This window comes from Channa argus, chromosome 15 (assembly GCF_033026475.1).
Source record: "Channa argus isolate prfri chromosome 15, Channa argus male v1.0, whole genome shotgun sequence".
NCBI classification, from domain to species: Eukaryota; Metazoa; Chordata; class Actinopteri; order Anabantiformes; family Channidae; genus Channa; species Channa argus.
The window spans coordinates 21,190,525-21,218,049 of NC_090211.1; the positions used below are offsets into that span (position 1 = coordinate 21,190,525).

The 27,525-nt window shown below is 42.1% G+C and overlaps 1 protein-coding gene across 2 annotated transcripts in view; it reads right to left on the reverse strand.

The window, feature by feature from the left end:
* Positions 1–1,944: 1,944 nt before the first annotated feature.
* The window catches only part of LOC137099285 (ubiquitin carboxyl-terminal hydrolase 43-like), a 64,846-nt gene continuing 39,265 nt past the window's right edge, over positions 1,945–27,525 (reverse strand). For both annotated transcript variants that reach the window (XM_067475921.1, XM_067475922.1), the window contains 10 exons: positions 25,037–25,199; positions 23,573–23,684; positions 16,192–16,295; positions 11,056–11,133; positions 10,847–10,976; positions 9,849–10,191; positions 8,510–8,668; positions 8,027–8,200; positions 6,044–7,150; positions 1,945–5,024 (listed from right to left, as the gene is read on the reverse strand). In XM_067475921.1, coding sequence (XP_067332022.1) covers positions 5,014–5,024; positions 6,044–7,150; positions 8,027–8,200; positions 8,510–8,668; positions 9,849–10,191; positions 10,847–10,976; positions 11,056–11,133; positions 16,192–16,295; positions 23,573–23,684; positions 25,037–25,199 — 2,381 coding nt within the window. In that variant the 3' untranslated portion in view covers positions 1,945–5,013. The remainder of the gene's footprint in view (positions 5,025–6,043; positions 7,151–8,026; positions 8,201–8,509; positions 8,669–9,848; positions 10,192–10,846; positions 10,977–11,055; positions 11,134–16,191; positions 16,296–23,572; positions 23,685–25,036; positions 25,200–27,525) is intronic.

Here is a 27,525-nt window from a genome sequence, read left to right on the forward strand (position 1 = left end):
TTATAGTTAGAACATATTGTTCATCTCAAGGTAACATGTAATTAAAATGTTCCTTAGGTTTCTGGCTAAATTTGAGTATTTTCATTGTTATGTCTTTCCTTTTTTTGGAGTAAGCTGGTGGGAAGTACCAGATGGACTGAGCACAGACAGATAAAGTGAAAACAGGAAGTATCTGGTTAGCAACATTTAGTACATGGTCAGCAGGAACTGAGGATATTATACCATATGCCACATGAATATTGGAAAAACACTGAAGTGTGTCACTACAACTAAAGGAATGAGACTGACTAACCCACGCAGGCAAAAAACTTATTATGATGCACGTTGCAATTTTTTTCTGATGTTTTAAATTGCAAGACTGCTCAGAATTCACAGGGGATCAGTTAAATTCATTGCTGTGATTGCGACATCACGACTTCCTGGAGGGAGTGATTTTGCAATTTAACCTGCAAGAGGCCATTCAGTAAATGGTCTGATTTTTACAATGCTTCTTCTCTTCCACCCAAACTCACTGCAGCAGCTGCCACGCAAGATGCTCATCGTGACCCACCAGGTGCAACGTAAGGTTTAATATCTCGCTCGAGGACTCTGTTTGAAATATTTGGATTCAAATTTAATGAAAACTAAATCAATTACTAATGATCTGTAGTCATGGTCCGACTGGACTGAGTGGTTAAACTCTGGGCTTGACATCATCACCAACCAACTTTAAAGAAAGTCTTGGAGTGAAACATATCAAAAAACATTTCTGCAGCTATACGAACGCACATGGTAGCATATGTTCTTAATAGCCGACCCATTTATTAAAGTTGGCATAACAATTTTTGCTTTAGCTACCAGGGGTAAACTCATGTTTGTAAAATCACAAATAAAAAAATCAATTTGAAACAGTTAGAACTTATGACCACGCACTGTAATTTGTGTTTCTGTCTTGCTCAGCTCATTAAGAGTCTGGTGGGAGATCAGTTTATCCTCAGTCTTCACCAGGGTCTGCAGAAGATAAAAACCATGAATTTGCAGTTGATATTTGAATGTTTTCAATCAAACGACACAAGTAGTTTCCTTCCACTATCCTCTTGTGAACTTTTTCTCTGACAGTTCAGCTGATTGGTGGTAAGACACGAAGCTTCAGGGGATCACAAGGCCCAGACATACACACATCCTTATCGAATGCAGGACTGAACGCAGCAGGACGTCCTTCGTGCCAGTGGCCATCAGACTTTTTAATAAACAAAAATTGCTCATTTGCACGAAGTGTAGCTATTTCTGATGCAATTTTTGCCTATTTGTTATGATTCTGTTTTTGTTTCTAGTGGGCCGATGTAGCAAAGTAATTTCCTGCTAAAGATCAGCACTGAGAGAAACAAGCTGAGCAAAGAACATAACTCCTCTTGCAGGATGAATAAACTTACATTCTTCTGCAGTCTGTCATCTTTTTGTCAGTCTGCCTGGTTTGTCAGGGAACATGGCAGAACATGGCAGCCAGCATGATCATGTTGGTGAGTAACCTGCATAGTTTCATTTGAGACATTTGGATTTTGCTGCCTTTTTTCCCTGTAATTGGAAGACGATTTCATTTCTTCTGGACACTGAGAAATTCAATATACTTAGATAATGTTAACAGCAGAGACTTTTTGCATCATATTGCTGGCTTCCATTTTCTAAAAGCTAAGAAACAGTTTTACTCCACATTTGACATCCAGCACTTTCTACAGTCTTTTTCACCTCCGCACGTTTTCTCAGCTCTTCAGGTAAACAAGCCTTCATCAGAGTGGCCGTTGATGCTGACGAGTCGCTTGGTGTCGGCATCGATTGGCCCGGTTCAGTCAGGAGCAGCACACCTGTCGTGAAGTGTGAAACATACCAGAGCTGCTGGATGTGAGACGGAGATAAAAACCACAAAACACTGAGGCTGACTTACATCGTTCAGGTGCACTGACGTCATTTGTGTCAAAAGCTGTGTTTAATTTGCGGTCCATAAAAGTTGCAGTACATTAAGCAGACAATACAGAGACTTGTGTTTGTTGTGTCCAATGTAACCCGATATACGTATTCATCTGACCTTAGACAGCAACCTGAAACAAACCGTTTTAGTTTGGTACTTAAATTACATACTTACACATCAGGTAAAAAATGTAGACTTTTAAAAAAGTTAATAGTAAAATATAATCTAGCCATATTTCCCAAATTACATCCTTCATGTACCATCACTTCATTTTGGTAAAGAGTGTAGTTAAGCAGTAAATGACACATTTGAACACAGAGTGTAGGCAACTAACGTGGACTTAATAGTCCCCAGTGACACACAAACCAAAAGTGTAAGTAGGACACAGATCAACAAGTGGAAGTGAATGAAAAAGGTTATGATGTTTTGCTCCAGATGTGGTGCAGATACAGAAACAGTGACTGATATAAGCAGAAAATGTCTAAATAATAGTAACAAATGTGTTACATGATTTATAAGATTTAGAAATGTGCGTGAAGGTTTGTGGTAAATTTATGCTGTTCCCAAATGCACTGGTATGGTTAAGATTAAATACTGTATTTATGTGGGTTAGTCCAGCATCTATTTGTTACTTTCAGCTCCATCTGCATTTAGCGTCTTTGCAGCTAAGTGAATCTGAAAGTGGTACAATGAGAAGCACCTTCTAACAGCCTGTATAGCTTTACAAATTATGATGCACAAACAGCGTCAGGATAATAAATCAGCAGAGCACAAGACAGAATGTTCCATTGAAACGTTGACTCGCTCACCAATCATGTGATTGAAGGATTAAACCACCTGTTCAGTTGGTTGAAACGGCACCTGAAAGCTGTGAGGAACGTGGAACCAAGCTCAGAGACTGTGACAGGAAGCAGAACATGGCCCAGACGTGTCAGTAGATCTGTGCACAAAGAATAATGCTGGCAGCAACAGGATGCTCTGCCCTCGGTGTGGAAGAGCTCTTTTGTTGCCGCTGCGTCATTATATTTATTGCTCCTATATTTTCGAGTCTGGTTGTTGAACTTTGATATCATTTTTGCTTTGATACTGTAGCATCAAGAAAGTCTTATGTTTTATCAAAAGAAGTTAATCCAACTCTGATTAAACTTTCCTGTCGTCTATACATTTGCAGGGCGACTTCACCAATTTTCAACTTGCTCTCTATGGCTCTAGTTTAAGTACAAGTGTAAATGTACATTAATGCTTTTAAACTTCCCTCTGACTTCACTATATTAAAATATTTCCCTGCTTCTAGCTGGAAAACCCCTCCAGATGACATCACCCGGAGGAGTTTTCATCATTAGGAGTTCATATAATGTCATCTGGAGGAGCTCTGGTTAAGCAGATTTATTTTGTCTACTTTACATCATCTGGAGGCATTTTTTCAGAGAGATGTTTTAATAAAGAGAAGTCAGTGGGAAGTGTAGTGGCATTTATGCACATGTGCTACTCAAACTGGAACCAAAATTAGTTCCGATCAGCGAAGGCGTCCTTTAAATGTACACTGCACAAAGAGAAGAGTTCGAACAACGTGATTGTATTCATTAAAGTGTTTTACCAATTGGGTTTATAATTTTCATAAACCAACTTATTTCATCTACAAGTTCACTTAAAATGTTCACTATTTTTACAATTATTTGCTTTACCATAAGTTTAGTGCTTATTCATAACTAGAAATATTAAAACACTTTTAGAATATTTAGTTGTTTCAGATTAGGTTTTCATTTTTATCTGAAACACATAAAACCTAAACGGAATCTTAAACTGTGTGAAACACTGAACAGAGAAATCATCAACATAGCATGAATTGGTTTAGAGGGATTTCATGCTGTCGTTTAAGAAACAGCGTCCTTGTTATGTTTGTATTCTGCCTCTCTGCATATTTTGTATTTAAGACTCCTGACTTGCTTTTCGTGCTCCTACACATCACTATGATGCATAGATGTGATGGAAGATGGTTCTGAAGGACCAGCTGAAGTGCAGCCTCTTCATCAGAGGCATTGATCTGTGTTCTTGTCACAGTCTAAGAACAGAGAGCTGAATATTACCAATTGTATTATATTACTAATTATTAATCTTACAACAAATGGCCCACAAACCTTCACACACGTTGACAGTTATTATTTGTGGATCGTGTCCCGTTTGTCCATATCATTAACTTCTGCTGCAGATTCCATCAGTGCAACATGTGTGACATTCATGTTATGAATGTGACAAAACACGATCACGCTGCAGAAAAAGAACAGCGTCTGAATTTTGTGATTATAAATTGAAGCCTGCACTAACATTCTCACACACACTGAGCAGAGGTGGAACTATGAAAAGCCTCATTTTATTGCTCTGCAGGTTAATATGTGTATTTTTTTGTCAAAACTATTTGTTTGTTACGGTTTCATTGTTCCTTCAGCTCAGAAAGGGTTTTCATAATCCCCCCTCAGCCTCTGAACATGACATGAAGCTTTTAGTTCAAAAATTTCTTTTACATATTTTCCAGCAGGTGACTTGTCGTCTAATCGACCGGAAACACAGAGAGAATCTCTGCTTTTTGGATCCTGATTGATTTTAAATCAGCCTGTTAGCTCTGCACGTGGAAACAAAGTCCGTACGGCAGCAGGAAAATGATGAAGGGATGGCAAAGCCACGGTAACTGTTACGGCAGAGCATTTACAGTGCAGGGGTTTTTTCAGTAAAAAGTGTGCTGAGTGGACTGAAATGTTCACCAGGTTGATTCCCCACCTCACCGACAGAACATTTTTAAATTTAAAAAAAAAAGGGCTGAAACCACCTCCATGTTTTTAGATATTGACCAAACTGCACATTTAACAGCAGACCGCTTTATAAAACAACACGCAGGGCGGACGAGTCACAATCCAGCAGCGTTTCTCCTCAGCAAGTTCAGCTCTGCATAGTTTTAGTTTAAGACACACACAGGTAAGAACTTCTAACAGTACTATGACGGGGAGAAAGAAGAGCTACTGTGATTCCAGCGCTGCCTCCTCCTGGGAGCCGAGCAGAGGTCATTCAGGCTGTCACAGAGGCACTGAAGGGAAAAACAGCACAGTCAGCAAACATTAAAGATAATGCTAAAACAGATTTACTGTGGTTTTACCGCTTTGCTCATTACAGCAGCAGGGAAGCTGCCGTTAGACAAGCTGAGGGCGAAACACTGTTGAGGTGTTTGTGTCTGACACCTGCCCGACTAAAAAAAAGCCTCAGCTGCTCCACAGTTATGGGCTTAGCTTCGAGGGCATTTTACAGAATCTGAAGCTGATTCCAAACTTATAGAAACTGTGGGAACATTTGTCTGCATAGGTTCATAGCGTGAAAACAGTGGAGCTAAATCGCATTTACATTTAACTGTCTCCAAAAAACACGATTCTGCAACCGAACGCTAATGTTTTTATGGCACATACTTGTTGACAATGACCAGAAATGGGAAACTATTAAAACCAAACATTTCAGTAAAATGATCTCATATTATTTTGATTTTTGATTTTTGTTTGTGTGTAGACGTAATTACTGGCAACGTCAGAAAATGTTTGTTTATTAACCTATAAACAAAACCAAGTGCATATGTTGCCTAAACTAACCCGCAAATCGGATTCAAACGTTGCCGCGTGGAGTAAAATTCACCAGCACTAATCTGTTGGGAGCTTATTGGTTTTGTGTTGTTCCTGTGTTTTATCAAACAGGGCTGTTATATTCACATTTTGTCATTTCCAACTCAGAGCATATGATTTTACAGAAGTGTCATGTGCTTAAAAAAGATTAAAAAAGAAAAAAACATCAATTTGAACGCTTTGATCCATCAGTTTAAGTAATTCCTCTGTATCAAAACTAATGAAACTCAGCTGTTCATCTCAAATGTGATTTAACAACCAATCAACAGATAAAAATGTGGAGTGTTAAGTTACGGAGAATGTGGACGGACGACTCACTATTGGAAGTATGTACATTGGAGATGGATCTAAAATGGACCCGGTTCATCTCCAGCACAGTAAACTGGCTTAAAGAAACCGCAGACTCACAAACAGCACTGAGGAACAGGTCTTAGCCTACCCAGGGAGGTGGTACTGTATCGTGTCCGCTGCAGAGTGGCGTAGCCGGGCTTGTCTGACAGCAGGATGCGGTGGGCTGGGGGGGCCACCACTTCGCCGTTCCTCTGCAGGGAGGCACACCTGCGAAACGTCAAATCCAGCTTTGTCTGGATGTTGCTGGAGCTGTGAGCACGCTTCAAGTCTGCTGGGTCTACAAGGTGGTTCCCAGCCTTTCCGTTGAGCAGCTGCACTTTGCGGTTATGGGTGTCACAGCAAGGGGACGCGGTGGTCAGCGTCCCATTGGAGAGGGACAGTTTGGTTAAATCAGCTCCTGCCACGTTCCCCAGGTGTCCATGCCCGTTCAGACGCCTGTCTTGCCCCCTCACTGGTGACCGAGGAATGTCTTTCTTCATGAAACCAGGTTTAAAGAAGGACAAGAGGCTGTCATGGCTGCGTCCCTCCTGTCCTACCTGCCCTCTCCGGTCCTCAGGTTGAACTACCATCTGTAATAAGTCTTTTTGTACCCTGGGGGTCACCCCTGTCTGGACTTTATTTCTTCCCATTGTGGAGTCTCTGCTTGGAGGTGCACTGTGGCTGATTTGACCCCCGAGAATGGCTCCTCGCTGCAGATGGAAGTCCAGGGTCCTGCCCTGGTCCTGCCTTGTTCTCTTGGAGGATCTCTGCCTCAGAGAACCGTCATCTCTGGCTCTGCTGTTCCCAACTCCCTGATTGTTGTTTCTTTCCACACAAGGTCTGCTCTGCCCCTCTGGCATTTTGGGGGAGTAACAAGCGTCCAAGCTGGGTCTGTCCGTATAGCTAAGGCTGCTGCCGCTAGGTGAGCTGCACTCCTGTCCTCTGTCAAAGGTTCTTGCCTGGGCAGCCCTTTGTGGTGGGGTTGCCACTAGCGTAATGATAGGGTCTTTGGTACATCGTGGCCGGCGCCCAGACTCCAGGTACTCCACCAGCTCTCCGGGCCGGGCCTGTCCTGCATGTTTGATCCGGTCCTTGGAGCCAAAGGACCAGCGCAGTGGGAGAACTTTGCTCAGAGGCTCCTTGGACTTTGTTGGTGATCTCATGCTGACACTCCTGCCTTGGGTTCCACGGACAAACCGCTTCGCTTCAAAGACATCTGTGGGAAAACACCATCCATCACTACTGCTTAAGGTACTTCATACTAATATTACAGCATGTGTTATCAATGATTTCTTATTTGTCGATAGTTAAATGTTGGTATAAATGTAGATTTGGTCAGACACACATTTGGAAATTGATATGATATTATTTTTTAAATACACATTTCAAGACAGTGGACCCGCTAAACAGCAGGTCATGTGCAGGTCCTATTTTTTCATTCAAGGAAAATGAAACCTTAAAATTAAAACAATTAACATATATTAAAAAAATAAAAAAATCTACTGGCCCGAATGTTACAAATCACTGTAACAATGTACCGGAAGAGCTTTTCTATTTCAGCACATCAACATCAACATTTAAAAATGTCTCCACCAAGCATTTTGGAATGAATTATACCTGCCTGTACAGGTATAATTCATTCATTGCCAAATTTTGTTGTAGCATCTATTACAGGATCTCATCTTTTTATCTGATTCCTGATTATTAATAACAAAACTAATGCAAACTTAACATATTCCTGATAGTTTAGGTTAAAACTAGTCTACTAATGGAACATGGCTGACTGTTATTGTGAAGGTGTCAAAGAAACTGCAAATATATTTGTCCTGCACCTACAAAACAATACACTGTCATTTCATGCATCTCTCACGGCAAATTAAGATTAAGCTACACACCTTTATATGAAAAGCTGCATTTTAAGCAGCACAAAAATAGAAGTTGCATTGTTTTTGACCGACTTCCAGCTGCTCTTTTTTTCTTACTTCTAATTAAGCAGATGTTCAACATGTGTGTGCTGCAGCTGCTTCTGCCGGTTTCCTGTGTTTTCTGTCTACAGCTGTGTCAAATATTTCACAATACTCTAAAAACGTACTTGTTTCCACTGTTTTGGGGGGATCTTCTCCGAACACTGGCAGCTCAGGAGACTCTGGTGCCTGTGTGGGCCCTGCTGGTACAGGGATGGGTCCTCCTGACACCACACTCCCCCTCTTACTGCCCCCTGTCAGCCTGACCAGCCAGTGGTCAGAGGCGGACGAGCTGGTGGAACCTGCAAATTCAAAAAAAAAGGAAGATTTAGCAATTTAATTGATTCTATACAAGAAAACTTGGCCGCAGTAAAGAAACTGGATTCACACTGCACATTGGAATCTATGTGAAGCCAAGAGATGGAAGTCGGACTACTGAAAACATTTGATGCCAAAAACTCTGTGCTGTTTTTCTCTGCAACCTTTCTAAAGACAATTAAGCGTTTACGCTCATGCTGCACAAGAACAAACAGCAAACATTAAACATATATTTTGTCAAAGACGTTGAGAACTTAAAAGGAAGCTGCTTCATGAAAACTAAAAGGACCAACCAGTGACCGATGAGCTGGCAGACCAGGGCGGGATGGTGTTTCTTCTCTGGTAGAAGAGGATGTAGGCACCACGTGTGCACACCTCCCCCTGTGGAACCGGCTCGACACTGCTGTCGTCATAGCTGTACCACAGGCCGTCAACAGAGTTCCTACAGAAAGCTGCAATCGGGCGGAAATATGAAAGTCCCTCTGATTCGCGCCAACACAGCCAGAAATCTCATTAAACATTACAGGGAAATAATACATAATTTAAAAAAAAAGCATAAAGTCTTTTAAAGTCTTCAGTGTGTAGTCTGACAGATTGGCTCTAAAAAACCACCTCGTGTTGTGGAGTTGGGAACAAGTGAGCTGACCAAAGCTGCAGACTCCTGGCTACATTAGCTGCTATGAGCATAACACAAGTGAAGCGCTGGTCGAGTTGCAACGTGATGCAAAAAGATGATATTTATGGTTCTGCTGCACCTTTCTTTTTAACTTCCATCATAAGTTTGAGTGCTGTAGAGATACAAAGCTAAATTGTTCTCCAGAAGTGTACGGCAATCCACAGCTGCAATGTACCACATGATTAGTTCACCATCTTATTTGTCAGACAGGTTCCCTACAGAAATATTGTTTTGTTAGGAAGATCAGTGGTTTATTGTAAATGGTAAATCTTCATTTATATAGCGCTTTTCTACCTATTGGCACTCAGAGCACTTTACACTGCTTCTTATTCACCCATTCACACTCAGCAGCTACACAGCCGACCAGCACAACTAAGTTGGGATCAGTGTCTTGCTCAAGGACACAGAGACATGTGACTGGAGGAGCCAGGGATCGAACCAACAACAACAAGATTGGTGGACGACTGCTCTACCTTCCTGCGCCACAGTCGCCCAGTGTGACACCTGTCAACTGTGGATTGTCGTACACTTCTGGAGAACCCTGTCAACTGGTTGCTATATGTTATGGATTCAAAAACACAGGAAGTGCAGCTGCTGCTCAGCCTTCTTCACTAAAGGCCTTGATGCTGGGAGTCCAGGGGAGATTTGGGTGCCCAGAATCTGTCCCTGTTGAGTATTACCTAACCGGAGGACAGACTGACCTGTTCTAAGAGGAACAGCATGATTAATTAATAAATAATATTTTGTATGTGAATGACAAAAAAATTGCAAACCTGATTAATACTTGTGATTCACATTCAGAAACTGAATGAAAGGGATAAAAATATATTTTTTGTTTTTTTGTCAAAAAACTTTCAGAGGCGTTTATTGAGAACAGGACCCTGTGATCCTCATGAAGAAGTATTTACTGTGAGACTGATGGTTTTAGACGCAGTAGTTCGGTACGTTATTCACACCTGTGTAATGGCCACCGTGCATTCCTCCATGGTGGTTGCACACAGCATACAGGTCATACAGGAAGTCAGGAGAAGCCATGTCGGGGCGTCGGGACTGCTTCCAGCCAGGCTGCAGCGAGGGCTGATGGGAGTTGTGGTTGTGGCTCACCATGTGCGGGGTCATGTCCAATCCAGCCAGGGGGAAGTGCACGAACGTGGTGAGCTTGTTCCGCCGCTCGCCCACCTGCCTGAAGCGCTTCAGGTGGAGGATGAGGATGTCCGGCAGCGTCCACAGGCTCATCTTCACCATGCCCTGCTGCAGCTGCTTGCAGTGTGGACACTTCCAAGCATCGTCTGGAGCCAGCTGGTGGAGAACAAGATGAAAAGGTGGCAACACGATCGAAAGGTAAACCTGAGTTAATACGTGAACATTTATTTGTCTGCGATTACGGGCCTGCGCTCTACATACATCCTTTCTCCCTGTATTTTGTTTTACGATAATAAACTATTCCACATATAACCTACTATATATTATTACTCTAATAAAGATAAAAACTAAAACAAACTAAGCACTTTGATACATACATGAAAATGATTTGCGTTTCTTATCCTTCACAGAAGCAAAAGTACGAGCAAATGTACATGTACTGAGAAAACTTTATATTTTAAACTGCCTAGAATTGATGTTGTTGATAACAAATGTAAAAGTTTGTTACAGGTGTTTGACAATGTTTTTTCAAAGGTGAAAAATATAAGGAAAAATAAATTAGTTGGATCTATTGTTTGTCTAGAATCTTTAAAGTAAAGCGCACTTCAAACTGTCAGATGTAGTGACGTAAAAAGTTTAGTATTTCTCTCAGAATTGTGGAGGTAAAATCTAAAGTCAGATGAAATGGAAGTTCTCCACTTACTTTCAAATACCTTGCAGTGTTTTAGTCTGGAGCATCATCCACATCATTTGAGATATTTTCCGTTTCAGATACAGGACGGTTAGTTAGGAGTCGGCCTTCGTTACCTACCTGTTCCTCTTTGGTGTAGAGCTGGAAGCACTCGTCCAGGGTGCAGCTGTATTGCTGGATGTGCTGCTGCTGCTGATTCCTCACGCTCTCGGCATCTTTCACCACCTCCTCCTGGATGTTGCCGAACAGGCTGCCACAGGAAAACCAAGGGCTAGTTACACAGTGCACACAGCTGGTAGATTCAGGCTGTGATACACAAAGGTACTGACCAGTCTTTGACCCTGTGCTCCCACTCGATGATGAGCTTCACGTGCGGAGGTCCTCCTGAGCCGCAGAGCTTCAGAGCTCTAAGATACACAAAGGGTGAAAGGTAAAGACGAAGTTTCTTGGCTTTGTGTCTGGTTGTGCTGAGAAAACATTTAGAGAAAGTACAGCGACACTGCTCTGGTGTTAACAGGTGACGGGTTTTGGTGCATTTCCATATTGTCTGCACATATTACCTCATGGATAAACAGTGCAGAATAATTTTCTTAGCATTAGTTAGAATTTACCAGAGTATCGTAAGTGTTAGACAGTGTACGACAGACTCATGAATGACAACTCTCCTCTTTGATACTTTTATGTCACTTTAACATAATTTACACTATTATTCAAACAGTGCTTTATGTGGTTTTCCTGCGATGAACCCATCATCGTGCAGCTTTTGGCAGCACCTGTGTCCAAGTTTTCTAACCACTAGGTGTCAGTGTTCCCACACTACTGAAAGAAGCATGTGCGCTCAGACACACACACGCACAGACAAGTTTGGTAATATTTGCTTGGTTCATATTCTGCAGCTGTGTCAGACACCGTAGTAGTCTGTACTGAGGATTCAGTCGCAGGTGCATAGTCAGATTGATTAAAATATTTATCACAATTACCTGACGATTAATTACACCAGATTTATCTTCTCACAATTAGGTGTAAAGAGACATTTCAAGTTATTTTCTGTAGCTTCTGACTGAAGACACCTGATCCAGCTGATCAGCAGTTAGTAGGGCAGAGACAGTAAATACAGCTGGATGGCAGCCACTGGCCTGCCCTGCTTTAAATGATTGTTAGTTGCCTGGTAAGGCAGTTGACCGTGGACCACAGGGTCAGTGGTTCGATCCCTGCTCCTGGCTACATGCAAGACACTGAACTCCAAGTTGCTCCCGGTGGGTCAGGTGAGCACATTGCATGGCAGCCTCTGCCATTGGTGTGTTAATAGGAATCAACATTGTAAAGCGCTTTGGATAAAAGTGCTATATAAGCGACTATTTGCCAGATTTGAAAGGTGGAGTGAGCCAGTGTTTGAAAGGTCATTGGGGGCAGTGGTCACAAAGTAAGAGTGAGACAGAGACTGTAAAAGGAGTCTTCTGTGCATTGATTTGGGAACTGTGACCTTTTAGAAACAACCCTCAATCGTCCTCTCGTAAAAATGGTTGGTTAGTTTGGGTTGTGTGGTTCTGTTAAGCTAAAGCTGAACTGAACCAACCCCAGCCGGAGCCGTCTTACAGCGCAAAGCGTAAAGACAAACCGCGGCAGTGGTGCTAAGTAGCCAGGTAAACGGCCGCATGCCGCTCGAAGCAAACACCAGGAGTCAAGCCGTAGTCCGTTAAATGACAGAACAGGAAGTTGGGGGTCATTTCACTGCCTCACGTGAGAGCAAACTTTAACGATTTCTATGTTCAGATTTTTGGCTCCACCTCAAACCCTCCTCGTCGCTCGGAGGAGAAACTTCTGCTTCTGTGTTTAGCTGTAGCATTATCCTGTGTCTCCACACTGAGTGAACATAGAGGTGAAGCTTAAGGCTGCTGCTTTACATTCCCAGAGTCGTACAACTGCTATGAAGAAGCACTAACAGAAATTGTGCAGCAGTCAGTCTGTCTATCTCCAAGTCCTTATCTCAGGTTCGTAACGTTGAGTTTCAGTCATATTTACTCTGTTAGCAGCATAGCTCAACAAAACACAGTGGATTTGGATTAAAGCTAAAAATGCATAACCCACAACCCACCACAGGGTCTGGTTATGTATTGGAAATTGGATTCTTGGACGCCAATAAAGGCCTGTTAGCTCAGCAGCAGTGCTAAACAAAACGCAGCCATGGTTCACTGTTAGGTTGCAAAGTTTGAATCACATCTTACTTCTATGCCATGTCTGCATGTCGCCTATTTTACATCTTTATTTTTACTTACTGTGTGAGAAATAGCTTTGTTTAATGGAACTTTTATGGATTCGTGGTTTGTAATTTATTTACATATTTCAGTGGGTCTTGATTATGTTTGTACACGCAGGTGAGGACCTGACAAGTTTATGTCCTCGCTGCATTTCTTCAAGTCCTAACCTGGAGAGTACTACATGTCCCAGTACAGTCCTAGATTCCCCATATTCATATGTGAACAATGTCTCTGGAGCTTGTAAAATTACCAAACGGATGAAACGAAATGAATTATTTATGACAAATAAATGAAAGCAAATTGTTTACACTTTTATTATATATTGATTGTGGTGTTGTAAGGAACCAAAATGGTGTAAAAAATGTTTTTCCAATACTACTTCAAATATAGTAACACCTAGCTATGCTATCAAATACATTATTTTCATGATGAATATAGTTTTTTAGTTTAGGATTTATTCCATTCTAAGGTGATTAATACTAGTACCCTAAAATAATTATCTTAACTGGGTGGACAAAATATGATAAACGCCTCTTAGTCTGGAAGAGTTGATTTCAAAAAGCAATAGACTTAATCCTCCAAAATGGCAACACAATATAAAAAAATAAAAAAATCCTCATCATCAAAAATTTCAGAACCCTGTTGGAATCAACAGTGTTACTATATATTTTTTAACTGGAATATTGTTACATCCAACCATTGTATGATGAAATTATAACATACATGAAGTGTGGCACATCATCAGCCTGTGTTGTTAATGTAGGGGTTAAAAACAAACCAAACTAATGCAAACAGTTTTTGTGTTTTATTATAAAAGATGGTTGACCTGGCACGTTCGCTGTGGTATCAGAGTGAAACTACAGATTACTAGGACTCTGTAGAGATTCTAAAAAAAAAAAAAAAAAAAGCAGCACCTGAGAGCGAGGAGGAGTTTGAGGTGCAGCACAGGAAATCTGAGCGCACACAGTTTGGAGTGTGAGCAGAGTAAAAACGGATGTGAGCAGGGACATTTTGAGTGTGGGGGCAAAAAAATCTGAAGATAAAAATCCTTGAAGTCTGCTCTCCATTTGAGAAATATGCTGTTGAATTAAGACAGGAAATCAGTCCATATTATAATGTCTTGCATAACAAGCACAGTAACGTATGTGACATTACACACAGGCAGACAGGAAGGAACAAACCTGCACTGGCACAATCTTGTACTTTCTGACGTGGGTTGACTTGGGGACAGAGCACATTTCTGAATCATTAGAGTTGAAACACTGTCATTACATTAGTTTCTAGGATACAGTGTGCTGCACATTTGCATTTCAAAAGATTTCAGATGCATTTGCCCCCATCCGCACCGCTCAGCGGCTAAATGAACTGTTCTTAGCAGCTACACAAATGGAAAGTCCTTTCAAGACTGTACCAACATGCCTCTTTGAAACAGCAAATCACTTCACCGCAAGTCAAAGGCACCAGACATGCATTCATGAAAAGGGATAAAATGTCTCCACAGTTCCGTCGCTGCTGGAAGATCAAGTCTAACCTTTGCCGTTGGTGTGCGATACAGTGACACGTTTCGAAAGTTTGTGAACCATTTAGCATAAAATAGAATAGGACTTTCATGCAAGTGCTAAAAATAAAGAAAAACTAAGAAGAATCTGAGATAAATTACAAAAAAATAATACATCAAAGTCTTAAATGGTGCAGTTCACAAGGAACTCCAGGGTACTGACAGGAAACAAAGGCCTCAGAACACTGAATGACAACAGTGCACATGAGAGAGCTGCAAGGAGGAGCCCACTCCTCCTTAAAAAGAACATTGTTGTCTGCCTAAAGTTTGTTCAAGACCACGTGGATAAACCATAAAACTGTTGAACAAATGTTCTGTGGATGGATGAGACCAAAGTAGAACTTTCTGGCTTTGACGAGAAGCGTTACGTTTGATGACGACCAAACTGTGCGTGTTCCAGCATAAGATCATTATCCCATCTGTGAATCACGGTGGTGGCAGTATATATATGATTTGGGCCTGTTTTGCTGCTTCTGGACCAGGATGTGTTGCCATCATGGATGGAGCTATAAATTCAGAGTTCTACAGGCCAAAGCATCCATCTGTGAACTGAAGCTGCGCAGAAAGTGGATCATGCAGCAAGACAACAAACCCTGAACATACAAGTGGTTTTACTGAGGATGGTGGTTTGGAACCACCAGGTCACACACTTGTGGGAGAATTTGATCATGTTTGCAGTCACAGTTCTGCAGAGACACACTTCTAAACGGTTCACACACTTTTAAGCTTGTACCTAAATATAAGTGAAAAAGATCTGAACAACAAGATCTGAAACAAGCTTTTCTAATTAAACACTGTATTAGATTAGATGGAAATTGCATTAAAATGTATTACATTAAAATAAACAAGCTCAGGAACACTGGGTCATTTCAATGTTGAAACGCTTGTAAAGTAATTCCACAACAAAAGAAAACACATTATCATAATCTAATTATCCTCAAGTCTAATAATAGAACGTCCAGACAGCCCAAACGATAAAAGCCACTCTCACTGTGCTCACACATGCAGGAATGTTCTTCTTGTTGAGGAAGTTCTATGAGCTGTACATCTATTCTGAAAATGGGCCCAATAACATTGTTATCAGGTGAGATCTTTTTTGTGTGCATCAGTGAGTCTCCTCAAAGTAAAAGCGAAGGAGGATTTAGGACTCGGCACAGTCAACATCTAAAACCTGAGCAGAAGAGAAGCTCATAAAAAAGGAGAAAATGCCTCTGGTGACTGAGGCAAAAATCAATTCACACGTCCTGAACAGCAGCATGTTACAGCAGCACAGGGACCCGGCTCACGCTCATCAGCTCAGGGTGAGGCTGACGTGGGGCTGGATATCGGCCCCGATGTCCGATTTCATTTCAAAGTCAAGTCAGGGCAAGTTGAATTTTAGTTATAGAACGTGTTATCACAAGTCAGGGAGCTGCATCTGTACAGAAAACTACACCTGCTGTCTTTGGTCACAATGGACAATATATTCTCATAAAGAAATGTAATAGTAATTTAATACCAAATAAAAAGTGTGTGATTAGTTCATGATGGACCAGTAAGTGCAACATGCCTTTGTCAGTGGTGAAGAGACAGATGATGCAATTTCCTGTCGTTTGGATCCACAAAATCTACCTCTAACTCGAGGCGTTGTGTATTTTCGACACACTCACCTGTCGACAGCAGGGTGGTAGAGCGGCCGCACATCCTGAGGAGACAGGTAGCTGTAAAATGCCGATCCTCCCACCACACGGATGTTGAACAGCACTCTGGAATTCTGGGAGGACAAAAACACCGTCATGGACAGCATCTCAGCACTGTGATAGTTTGGAATGATTTACATTTTCAGACCCTCATTTATCTTCACAAAGCAGTCGACGACTTTTCTGTCTGACTTGATCCTGATGGGACACGAGAAAACGCACTGTACAGGACACGAAGCAGCAGCAAAAGATTGAGAGGAAAAAAGTGGCTTTTGACTAAATTACCTGGCTGAGCACAGAAATGCATGTTTCAGCATAAACACCCTCAAAGTGTGAACAAACCATATCACACCTCAGGTTGTTGTACCTGAACAATATGTCTTCACTCATAATACAGAGGCCTGTCAAACACACACACACAAAGCAGATAAGGCTGAAAGAATAAAGCAGAAATGAAACTAAACAGCAGCAAACAAAGTCGCACATGAGTTACACACTCTGCCACCTTCAGGCTGCAGCATCATCAGAAAAATCTGAAGTTCTGAAACTCGTTGCAAAAAGTGGAAGAAAAAAAACATCTTTTGTTTTACTGGATTTTTTGTTCATGGTGTTTCTGATTCTGATTCCATTTGATAAAGCTGGCAAAATACATAACAAGGACAACTACCGCCCTACGTCTCTGGCCAGTACGTCTTCCAAAGTACTGAGGAGTTATTTTGCAAGTTATATCAGAGAGGGGTTTGAACATCTTGGCATTTAGTAAGCCCACCAGTCCATGTAGGTGAACTGGGGTATCTGTGCCTGCTTTGTTCAATGCAGGCAACCGAGTTAGACACGTGTTTTATCCCCCCCCCTTTAAGGGTTTATGTGGATGATTCATCAAAGGTTGGTGACTCTATATTCCGCCATTTGATGTGTACAGAGCATTTGGTGATTTATTTTGTCCAGTTAAGGGTTTGCTCTCAATATGGTGTTAAATATAATGCAAACAAGAGTAACATCGATTGTCAGGAGCAGGGATGATAGGAAACCAAAACTAAACTTCCTCCCTCCAAAGTTGGAACCATTGTAGCTTATAAATACATATCTGACATTATAAAATGCCTTTTTAATGCTTTGTTTTAGTTTGTTTTGAGTGTGTCGGTGTTATTGCTTTGTTCTTTCTGTTGTCAGGGGCCACGTATGTGTCTCTAATAAAGTAATAATAATAATAATATGATCAGAGCTGAGACTGTGCACATTCCCAGACAGAAAATAAAGGTGTTTTTTCTACAGACACCAGACCATATTTCTTTATCATTTTCCATCTACATGGGAACAACAAAAACCAGGAAGATCACATATGTCTCGTATTAAATTAAAAAATTGAGTGACTTGAGATTGAGATTTTCAACTGGCAACTACAACACATAAGGTTGTTCTTATATTTATTGCAAGTATCAATTTATCTATGGCACATAATAATGAGGCTGAATGCTTCTGAGTTTCTGTTGTAAACTTGTTCCTAATGATAAAAATCTGTATTTACAACTGACACAGTTTAAAGAAATCCATAAATTTGCTATGTATGTTTGCTGTGTTGAGGTTTTAGCAACTTTTTTTTTGTTGTTGCTGGCATGTGTTTGCCCTCTTACACTGAACCATCTCCTGGATAGCTGCTAAAAACAATTTGAAAAAAATGCTGTATTGGGAGGGAATTCATGTAAACATTATTCATTTCCCCAGGTTTATATTTAACACGGATAATTTTGCTGTGTACAAAAAGAGACAAGCGAAAAAAGGAAACAAAGTGGGGCATCGTGAAATATCATCCGAGACCTGCACCTGACGTTTTGAGCTCACAGCACTTTAGTTTAAACTAAACTGTCTTAAAGTGGTTAAAGTTTTATTTGATGAAAAAAAAAAAAACACACCACTACATACCAACAGTCTCTCTAGTGGGGATAGAAGCATCCGGATCTTTCACTGAAGTTAAAGTACCAGTAACATAACAGAAAATGTCCTCTGTAGCTGTTTGCTGTTACCCGTCAGATACAGAGGTGAAGCAGGTTAAGTAAAAACAAATGGGGAACAACTAGGAAGTAATGTCTGACTACAGTACTTGAGTAAATGTACTTCTGGTGCCTCTGGACTGAAAATCCAGGAGGGACAAAAAAAAGAAAATATATCAATTTCTCCTTCTCTGGACGTTCTATAACCCAGCGGTCAGCTTACATCGGAAACACTTCAGGAATTCACAAAAATGAAGGTGGTTTCCTCTGGTACCAGTGAGAGTTCCTGATTCAGCAGGATCTCTGCGACGACCCCAGAGCAGACTGTACATTCCTGGGTGATCCTCAACAAATAACCCCAGGAAACATTTTGTAATGCAGTATTTGAAACATATGAAGGATAAGTAAGCATAGTATTACAACCTTTAGTTAAATAAATGTTCAGGATTATGATCAAAAAAAGGAACAAACTACTGTAGGTACAGTAAGATAAGTTAGTAGCATTTAAAGGCTGCATGTGGACTAAGGTCATGTTCTGTCAGGGGAAAAGCAAGGACGACCAGACTGTGGACAACTGACTGGCAGATGTAGTGAACTTTAATTAACTTAATGCAAAGACGGAGCTTGGAAACCAGCAGTCAGGTAGAAGCAGAGGCAAAAGTTCAGAGGGAGAAGCATCTTTCATCGCCTCTTTCCCTCCCGGCCGTCTGTCTATGCCTGGCTGCTACCTGTTGTTGGCCCGGAGGAGCTGTTCCTGTTCTCACCCCAGGAACCGCGGGATAAGGCCCCCAGGACCATCAGGTTTGGCCAAGTAAACACTACTTATAAATCTGTATATAAATGTAGCCAAACATTTCTATTGTTCTCTTTTTACACCTTTGAACTTGACTAGTTTGAACTGGGTCACTCTCAGCCCGTGCTGTGCGCAGTTATCCATCGTCCACCCAAATATACAATAACGACTTGAATGAATTTTCTGAATTGTTGGTTGAAATTGTGCCCAAGTATGATCGAGTCCTTATCACTGTCCATGTGTGCTGTCCAGGCTCTTTTTAAGCCTTATTGACTCTTAATTTTCTTCAGCACGTTTCCGAAACGCACACAGGAGCGTGGACATACTCTTGACCTGGTTTTAACTCATGGTCTGTCTGTTTCTAACTTGAGGATTTGTGATGCAGTATTTTCTGATCGTATAGCTGTTTTATTTGAGATTGTGCTGCCCGGTATCACCTTTAAGCCTCGCGCCCGTGCTGGGTACGATACGACGATATGGTAAGAAGTCAGGGTAAATGGGCTGATATTCAGTGTCCCCTCCCTCCTGTTCCTACTCGTACAGTGCTTATCAATAAACGGCCTTTTGCCACCTGTACTGCTCTGTTCCGTCTCTCACTTTGGGTCCACTTTTCCTTTCATGTAAAGGGCTACAAGTAGAGAACAGCATAAAGAAAATATAAAAAAAATTCTGAGTACCTTTAATTTGAATTTAAGTACAGTGCTTAGTAAATGTACTTAGTTCCTCGTGCTCAATGCAGCAGTTAGTATTTATGTCCATGTAACGTGTAGCTCTGTGCACATGCTGTGTAATTAGGACTATATAATCTTCTCTTCATGTATTTATGGACACTGCAGGCATCAAACTTCCCTGTGGTGCTTCCGTGCTGTGTGGGTCTCTCATCAACTCATCCACTTTTCTGTGTATTCATTTCCAATCTGCTGTTCACAAACACACGAAACACAAGATGACAATTGAAAACCCCAAATGAGATTTCTGTTCATTACAGACTTGCTCAAGCTCACTGGGAGATCCAGCAAAAGACCACCCAAGAGTCCTGCACAATTCAGCTTCAGAAGAAAATGACTTTACAATATTCAAATTCAATTCCATCATCTTTACTGTCCACGTATCCAGCCACTTTATTGTGTGCACCTTGTTGATGCACACACCTCCCCATTGGCACTCACACCGATAATAACTGAGTTGGGGACGGGGATTGAACCAACACCTGCAGGATTGGTGGACGACCGCTCTACCTTCCTGTGCCCTTTAGAAAGTGGCCGCCTACTGACCATAAGGTTGAAGGTTCGTGCCCCGCTCCCTGTGATCACATGTCAAAGTGTCCCTGGGCAAGAAGCTGAACCGCCAAAAGCTCATCCCCCTCCCCAGCTGTCCAGCGCCGGTCCTAAGCCTGGTAGGATTTGGGGAGGGCATCGGGTGTACAAACTGTGCCAAATCAACATGTGGACAAACGATCCACTGTGGTGACCCTGAATTCACAGGACAAGTCAAAAGGACCAAAAACCATCTTTATAGCCTTACTGCCTTTTTTGTGTAAAGTACCTTGGGATGACTTTGTTGTGAATTGGCGCCATATAAATAAAGTTAAATTGAATTGAAGTTTGTCATTTGAAAGATAGAAAAAACATGTGCATGTGTAAACATGTGTGTACAGGTTTGTGTTCCTCCCACTACAGGCAGACATGAAGAGGAAGTGAGAATAACAGCAGACCATAAACACATTACAGTGTGAGAGGAAACATGAAGAAATGAGCATCTGAGCAGTGTCTCCACCGTCTGTGTGTGACTGCTGATGGGGGCAAGAAACAGAAGACCTCCCTCAGCATCCTGTTCGGGGAGTGAAAATCTGTAGGCTTTAACCAAGGTCAACCCATGTGTGTGCTCAGTGATGGCGGTGTGAGGGGGGGAGTGATTGCAGCATTGTTTGTGCCTGACAAAGCAACTGATCTCCAATTACAACCCAGGCAAGGAGCTTCATTATGCTTCATTATGCTGGGAGTTTTAGCCTCGCATTACTCAGGTTATGAAGAGCCCCTCCACAAAAGTCTACTCCTGTTCTGAGTTTACACCAGACTAGAAAATGGCAGCCGTCCTGTGATGTAATAATATCGTGGTAATGTCAAGTTTCAGGACTTACAGCAGCAGTTTCTGCAGCTTTTGACCTGTGTTCATATCAACACAGAAAAACTGATTGTGTGTGTGCGCCTCCTTACTGGTGTGTATGTGACGCACTGTGGAGGCTGAGGGGAGCAGGGATGCATTGAGAGGTCAAATTTGTTAACTTTGGCTTTAGAGCCATTTTCTTGTTTTCTTAACTCCAGACATTGTCTGGGGAACAGGACACTGTGGTCCAGAGCTGCCCTTTTACACATGTAGCACAAAACAGGAAACGGACGTGTTTTCATCTGTGGTTTAAGACTTGGTCATTCTTATGTTTCTCAAGAATATTTTAAAAATGATTAATATATTATCAACTGACATCAGCGACAACGATGGTTCTATATAGCAACCAGAGCCTTAGAACCTGAAGTTCACTTTGTTTTGCAAAGTTGTTTTACCCTCATGTTACCTTCCTGTGGAGACTCTACACACTCTCCATCCAGGACCTCACCCTAAATCTGTAATATTCTCATCTTTGTTTCTTTTTTTTTAGCTTATTTCAGCTAAGTTGTTTCATTTATTAAACACCAGGCACCGCCATATTTGTTTAAACAAGAGAAAAATGAGAGAATATTATTATTTTTGTTCTTGCGGGATTTGCCTAACTGCAATAGATGGATGAGGATTTTTCTGTCCAGCAACTCGTACTAGAAACATTTAGTACACTAAAATGTCAGTACTCCGTGGTGTCGGAACATCCCTAGTCCCTAAATGATTAGGTGAAGATTCACCACCTTTATAGTAACTCACCGAAGTCTTTACAAGTGCTGCCAGTTGGTTTCCAAATCCCACAGTTAATTAAATGGAGTCAGCTGAGTGCAGTGAATATTTAAAGGATTGTAGTATAATTACACCTGTATCTGGAAGGTCCAGTCAGTGCTGAATCAGTACCCTCACCAAAGTCTACACCATGAAGACAAAAGAACACTCCAGTAAACTCTGGGAAGATTATTGATAAAGCAGAAATCAGGGGACATGTACATTTCCTAGTTATTAAACATTCATGCCAGTATGGGATGTACGGGAGGACGACTTACTGCAGGACTGGGTTAGGCCGACTTGGTGTTTGACTGGTTTACCTAATAAGTATAAATATAGAGATCGTGGCACTAATGATCCATTGTTATGAGGAACCTGTGAATTGAAGCCAGCAATAGGAAAAGTGGCTGTTAGTGGGGCCGTGTTGCTGGAGCCAAAATAAAACAGAAGCGGAAAAAAAAACGCTTGTGAGTGTTAATCCATTGACGACTAAAAACTAGCGATTGTGCTGAGATGAAAGATTCAGAGCAAACATCTGCTCAGAGCACTGCTCCTTTCTTGGCAGAGGTAGGCTCCAGCAGACTGATTATACTGTGAGAGCCTGGCTTTAATTAAATGGCTGACAGCACGGGGCACAAAACAGACGAAAGCTCTCCAACAGCGAACTGAAATGGCTGCACCTGACTCTTCTCGTCCTCTTTTCTTCTGGCACTTCTCAAAGAGCAGCGAGTGTGCAGGAAGCTGGTCAACACCTTCCTCATACAACCCACGCTTTACACGGCAGCTGTGTGTCAGCTGGCTCCACACAGACAGAAACCTGATTCGCTACATGATTAGCTGCACACAGTCCTTTGCTGAAACACAGGCAGCTTTACTGTAGCAGCCAGCAGCTAATTTAGCTTTGCTGATTGCACTTCTATCATTACATCCCATGTTTCTGCAGTCACAGCTGCACTGTGCACTAACAAAATTAAATAAAAGGCTTATTAGCGTTTGGAATGGAATCATTAAATACAGTATTACTGTAGTTGTCAATTTAAAACAACACTTTTATACTTTTAAAATGTGCAGGATTTTGGTCTTTGGTCTCAGGACACTTTCAGGTGTGCATGAGCAGAAATACTGTGGCATAATTCCAGTAGATCCCCAACTAGCCCAGACGGAGCAGCCACATGCGCCTCAGTCTCTCTTTGACGTTATACTTGCACCGTGATCTGTACCCTGACTCTGGTGTGGTGCTGCAGCAGGAGCTGCAAGATGAGACCAGTTCCCCTCTGCCTCCAGCTGGTGCTTCAGCCCTCCCACCTGCACCACTCAGGGTCTCTGGCTGGGCATGTTTTCAAGCTTTGCTCTGTCCTGAGCCAATAATACTGTCAGGTTTTTCAGGAGGGAGCCATGTTCACACAAACCAACCGCCCACACTACAAGACCATTAAATAAAGGTTTTACAAGCATCTAATACTAGTGACTTAATGCAGAGGGATAAACTGCAACTGTGGTCCAGTTCTGCCCGATTTGTAGCTTGTTGGAATAAAGAAAATACAGAAATAATGCATTCTCAGGCCTTCTTCTTTGGATTCCGCTACAGAAACTAAATCTCCTCATGTTTATCAATTTGCACCTTTTACAAATAGCTGCTCAGTACCTGGGCCTGAGCTCCATTGATCATCAGGTAGTAAAGCTTGCTGAGGATGCTCTGCTGCAGCTGGTCCCAGGAAACAGACCGGTCCTCCCTCATTAGGAACGGAGGTCCAAACCTTAAACAGAGGAGACTGGTGTTACAAAACAGAATCCTTCCCCGCTGGCCCCGACTGACCCTCCTCATTCTATTGTAATGTAAATAATTATTAACACCATCAGTAGAATTCTCATTTCAGTCTGTGGAAGCTGAGAAGACGATAAGGGGAGAGAGAGAAGAGGAGAGGGACGACCATCCTTCCGATGGATCGCATTCATTATAAAACACATTTAATTGAGGGCAGCCCATCATTGTGCGCTTGAGATTTGATAGTGTGGTAACAAAGTGTACATTCGCTGGTGTAATAAAAAAGGGCCGAAGATTGAAAGTTTACCTACATAATTAGATCATAATTAGATAAGATTGAGAACTTCAGAATAATGAGGCTGAATCACACAGAGGATGGTAACATTAACCTTCTGTGGGGTTGAGTGACCGCGGCACAGGAACCGAAAACTGAATTGAAGAAAAAAAAAGCTTAAAATTACAGGCAATCTAACTGCAAACTGCTTTAATTAGGTATTAGAGCAGGATATTGCATGTGGACAATATCATGTGGACTCACTGATTTCAAAGGGCCTTTTTTTAGAAAACCTTGCTCTTCACTCTTCACCGTTTAGGTGAAAGTCAGAATTTATTCTGTTTTATTATCCAGATAAAACACTTAAATGCAGCTGCTAGAACTGGAGAGAGAAACAAATGTTTGATCCAGCCGTCATGCGATGAGAGCGAGACAGGCAGGATGTGTGATCAACGACGTTTGAAGGCGAAACTGACACTGACCCTGGTGGATGGGATCCTGCTGCTCCGTGCTCGCTCACCTGTATTGATCTTTCCAGGTTTCTGATGGATCTTTGTGTTGTGCCAGATGTCAGACTGAAGCTCATTTTACTGTGTGTGTGTTTCCGTGGCGCTAACACGACCTCGATATGTTGGATGTGTAGCCTGAAACTATGACTTGTTCCTGGCTTTTTCGAAACCAGGAGGATTTTTATGGACTTTTATTGACTGGTTTTACATGTCGACCTTTGTGTATTTGTAGCAGCAGCAGCAGCAGCAGCAGAGTAAAGGACATTACTGTTACAACATAATATTCGTGTGTTACTTCGGAATTACAAGTATTGTTTGACTGAACTTTACACAAAGTTGACTTTTCTTATTAATTACAATCTTTCGCAGACGTGTTTGCACAGTTTATATTGTGATGATGACGACAAGAGGAATTATTTGGCAGAACTAAAAACAAGTTTATGCTTGGCAGGAGGACGGATTGAGAGGTTAACAGTTGCCTTGATCAGTCCCTGTTCTTTTAGTGCTCATTGCTTTGGTTTGTTGAGAAGTCCAAACCTCGATGGGCCCACTGTAACTTACCTAATAGCCTGCTGGCCTGCACCTGCAGCGTTGCACACCAACATAAGAATTTTGACTGGCACTCCCTGGTTGAGGAACTCCGACGACAACGTTCCAGACGTTGGTAACCTCTGACCCTCAGGACCGGTGGAGTATGGAGACGATGGCAGGCTGTGATGGTACCCTGGTAGAGGAGGGAGAACACAGGAGAGAGTCAGAGAATGGAGGAGCAAATGAATGAAAAACAAGAGGGAGGCTCGAGAACTGGGAGATGCTGTTTTGTGACGATCAAAACCCCTTCTGGCATTACTTTTACCTTGACAGCTGACAGCATGAAGTACACGATATTTCACATTTTCTCCTTCAGAGGAAGATGAACAGATTTCATGTATGGAAAATGTGATCCTTAAACTTAACACCTCTAACAACGACTAAGGAGGAGACTCGAGATATATAAAGTGGTGAGGCAGCAGCTTTCTATTTGGGGAACAGTGATTCAGGGGGGGAGAACAGATGGACCAATGGCTGCCTGCACTCTCAGCAGGAGGTCTTATCTGATGCAGCTTCTGCTCTGCATCCTGTCCTGGTGGGGTGCCAGGCAGCGCCACTTCTCTCCAGTTCCCCTTGTTTCTCTGCCAACACAGTAGAGAGTGACTGACTGAGTGACAGAGAAAAGCTGAGATTATAAGATCCCCCACGTTTCTTGTGACATCAGCCTGGCTGCTGTCTCATCACACAGCTGACGACCTCTGGGCTTCACATGCAGGTCAGCTCCTCACAAGTTCACGGTGATAAATCACATGCTAAATTAGACTCAGACACTGACGTGAAAGGTATTGATTGACCGCGGTGGCTGTGCATTCCACAAATGTTTCATTAAATACTTCTGCTTACACGTGATGGATGATTCATCACTGACACAGCAAATGCCACTGCTGAGCATCCTGTTACTGAGCCTCTACGGCCCCTTACAGACATGCAACCTTTTCCGTTAATTGGACAACATCTGAACGTGTTGGCTTCCCATGTGAATGAGCAGCCTGGGTGCTTTTCTGTAAAAGTTGCAACGGCCATCTTCTTCAAATCACTACACTAGATCTCCCGCCTTAGTGAAACATCGTAAAAATCTGCAATCTGAGTGATGCTGCCAGGGTGTTAGCATGAAACAGCAAGGGACAATGGTGTTTAGATGAACGTCACTCAAGAGCACCAACACTTTCACAAAGTTCAAAGCTGTGTCCATGTATGCAAAAATGTTTGTCTCAGAGCTCGAGAGCCTCCACAGGTACATCAGAGTGCATGTTGAGTAAGTGGCCTACGTTTGTGCAGACTGGGCCAGGTCCTCCCATTTGCAGCTGTGCTGGTAAAATTTATGCATCACTTGCAGCACAACACAAGTCTGAACTGCCAGCGGGCTTATTAACTGACAGGCACATAGAAGATTATGACGTACTGATACTGAAGTTTTTCACGTGGAGTGGGTCTACGAGTCACAGCAGTTGGGAGATTGATGGGAACTTCCCTTCTGGGCAAGTATTCCAAGCAGCAACCTCATTATCTTTGTGAGCTGCTCAATTGCTTTTTTAAAAATGCCTTCTGGTGGCTCAGTGGTAGAGCGTGGGGTTGGGAATCAGAGGACCGCAGGTTCGAGTACGTTCGGCTGAGGCGACGCCTGAAGGGACAAGCTGTTGATCCCTGAACGGTACAAGAGAAAATTGGAACACACTTAACTTCGTCTGCCATGTTAGCAAATCAAAACACAGAACCCCGGTCACCAAATGTGACATGACATGCAAGTCAAGAGTTTGCTGGCTTCTGCATTGTGCGTCTGTGCACTTCCCATCAGTCCAAGGGCTTCAGATTGTCATGATATCGCAAACAAACCTTCTAGGCTCTGAAACCCACTTGGACTAAGTATTCATAATTGAAAGAATAAAACTGTCAACAGTTGTAGAGGTTTATTATTATAGTCAACAGACCAGCATTTGTCAAAGGGGTAAAAGTAGGTGATACATCTATTTTCTGACCTCATATGTTATTAACACATTCATTAATAATCTGTCCAGTCTTGTATGTACAGTGGCTCCCTCTGTTTTGGTTGTGTGTTTGTCTGAAAGAGAAGTGACCAGTGTCTGAATGACACAAAGCCATCGCTTCAACAGGCAGATGAAGGCAGCACTGTATCTGATGTGTGAAAAGGTCTTATGTTTGTTCATCCCTCCTCTTACAGAAATAACTGGGGTGTGATGACGTTAAGCTGTGCACTGCATGAAGGACGAGACCTATTCAGAACTAATCAAAGTCTACATATGAAGCACCAAAGCTTTAACATTAAACCTTTGATTGCAGTGTCCTGACCCTGACAAGGAGAGTAATGATAAGTGTGCACAGAGTTTCACTTATTAATGTCGCTCTAATCAAGCAAGTGATAAAACTCACTTTAATCACAGGCAGTAATTTACGTGACCAGCGACCTCTGACAGCTGCTGGGATGATTTATGGGGAGAATC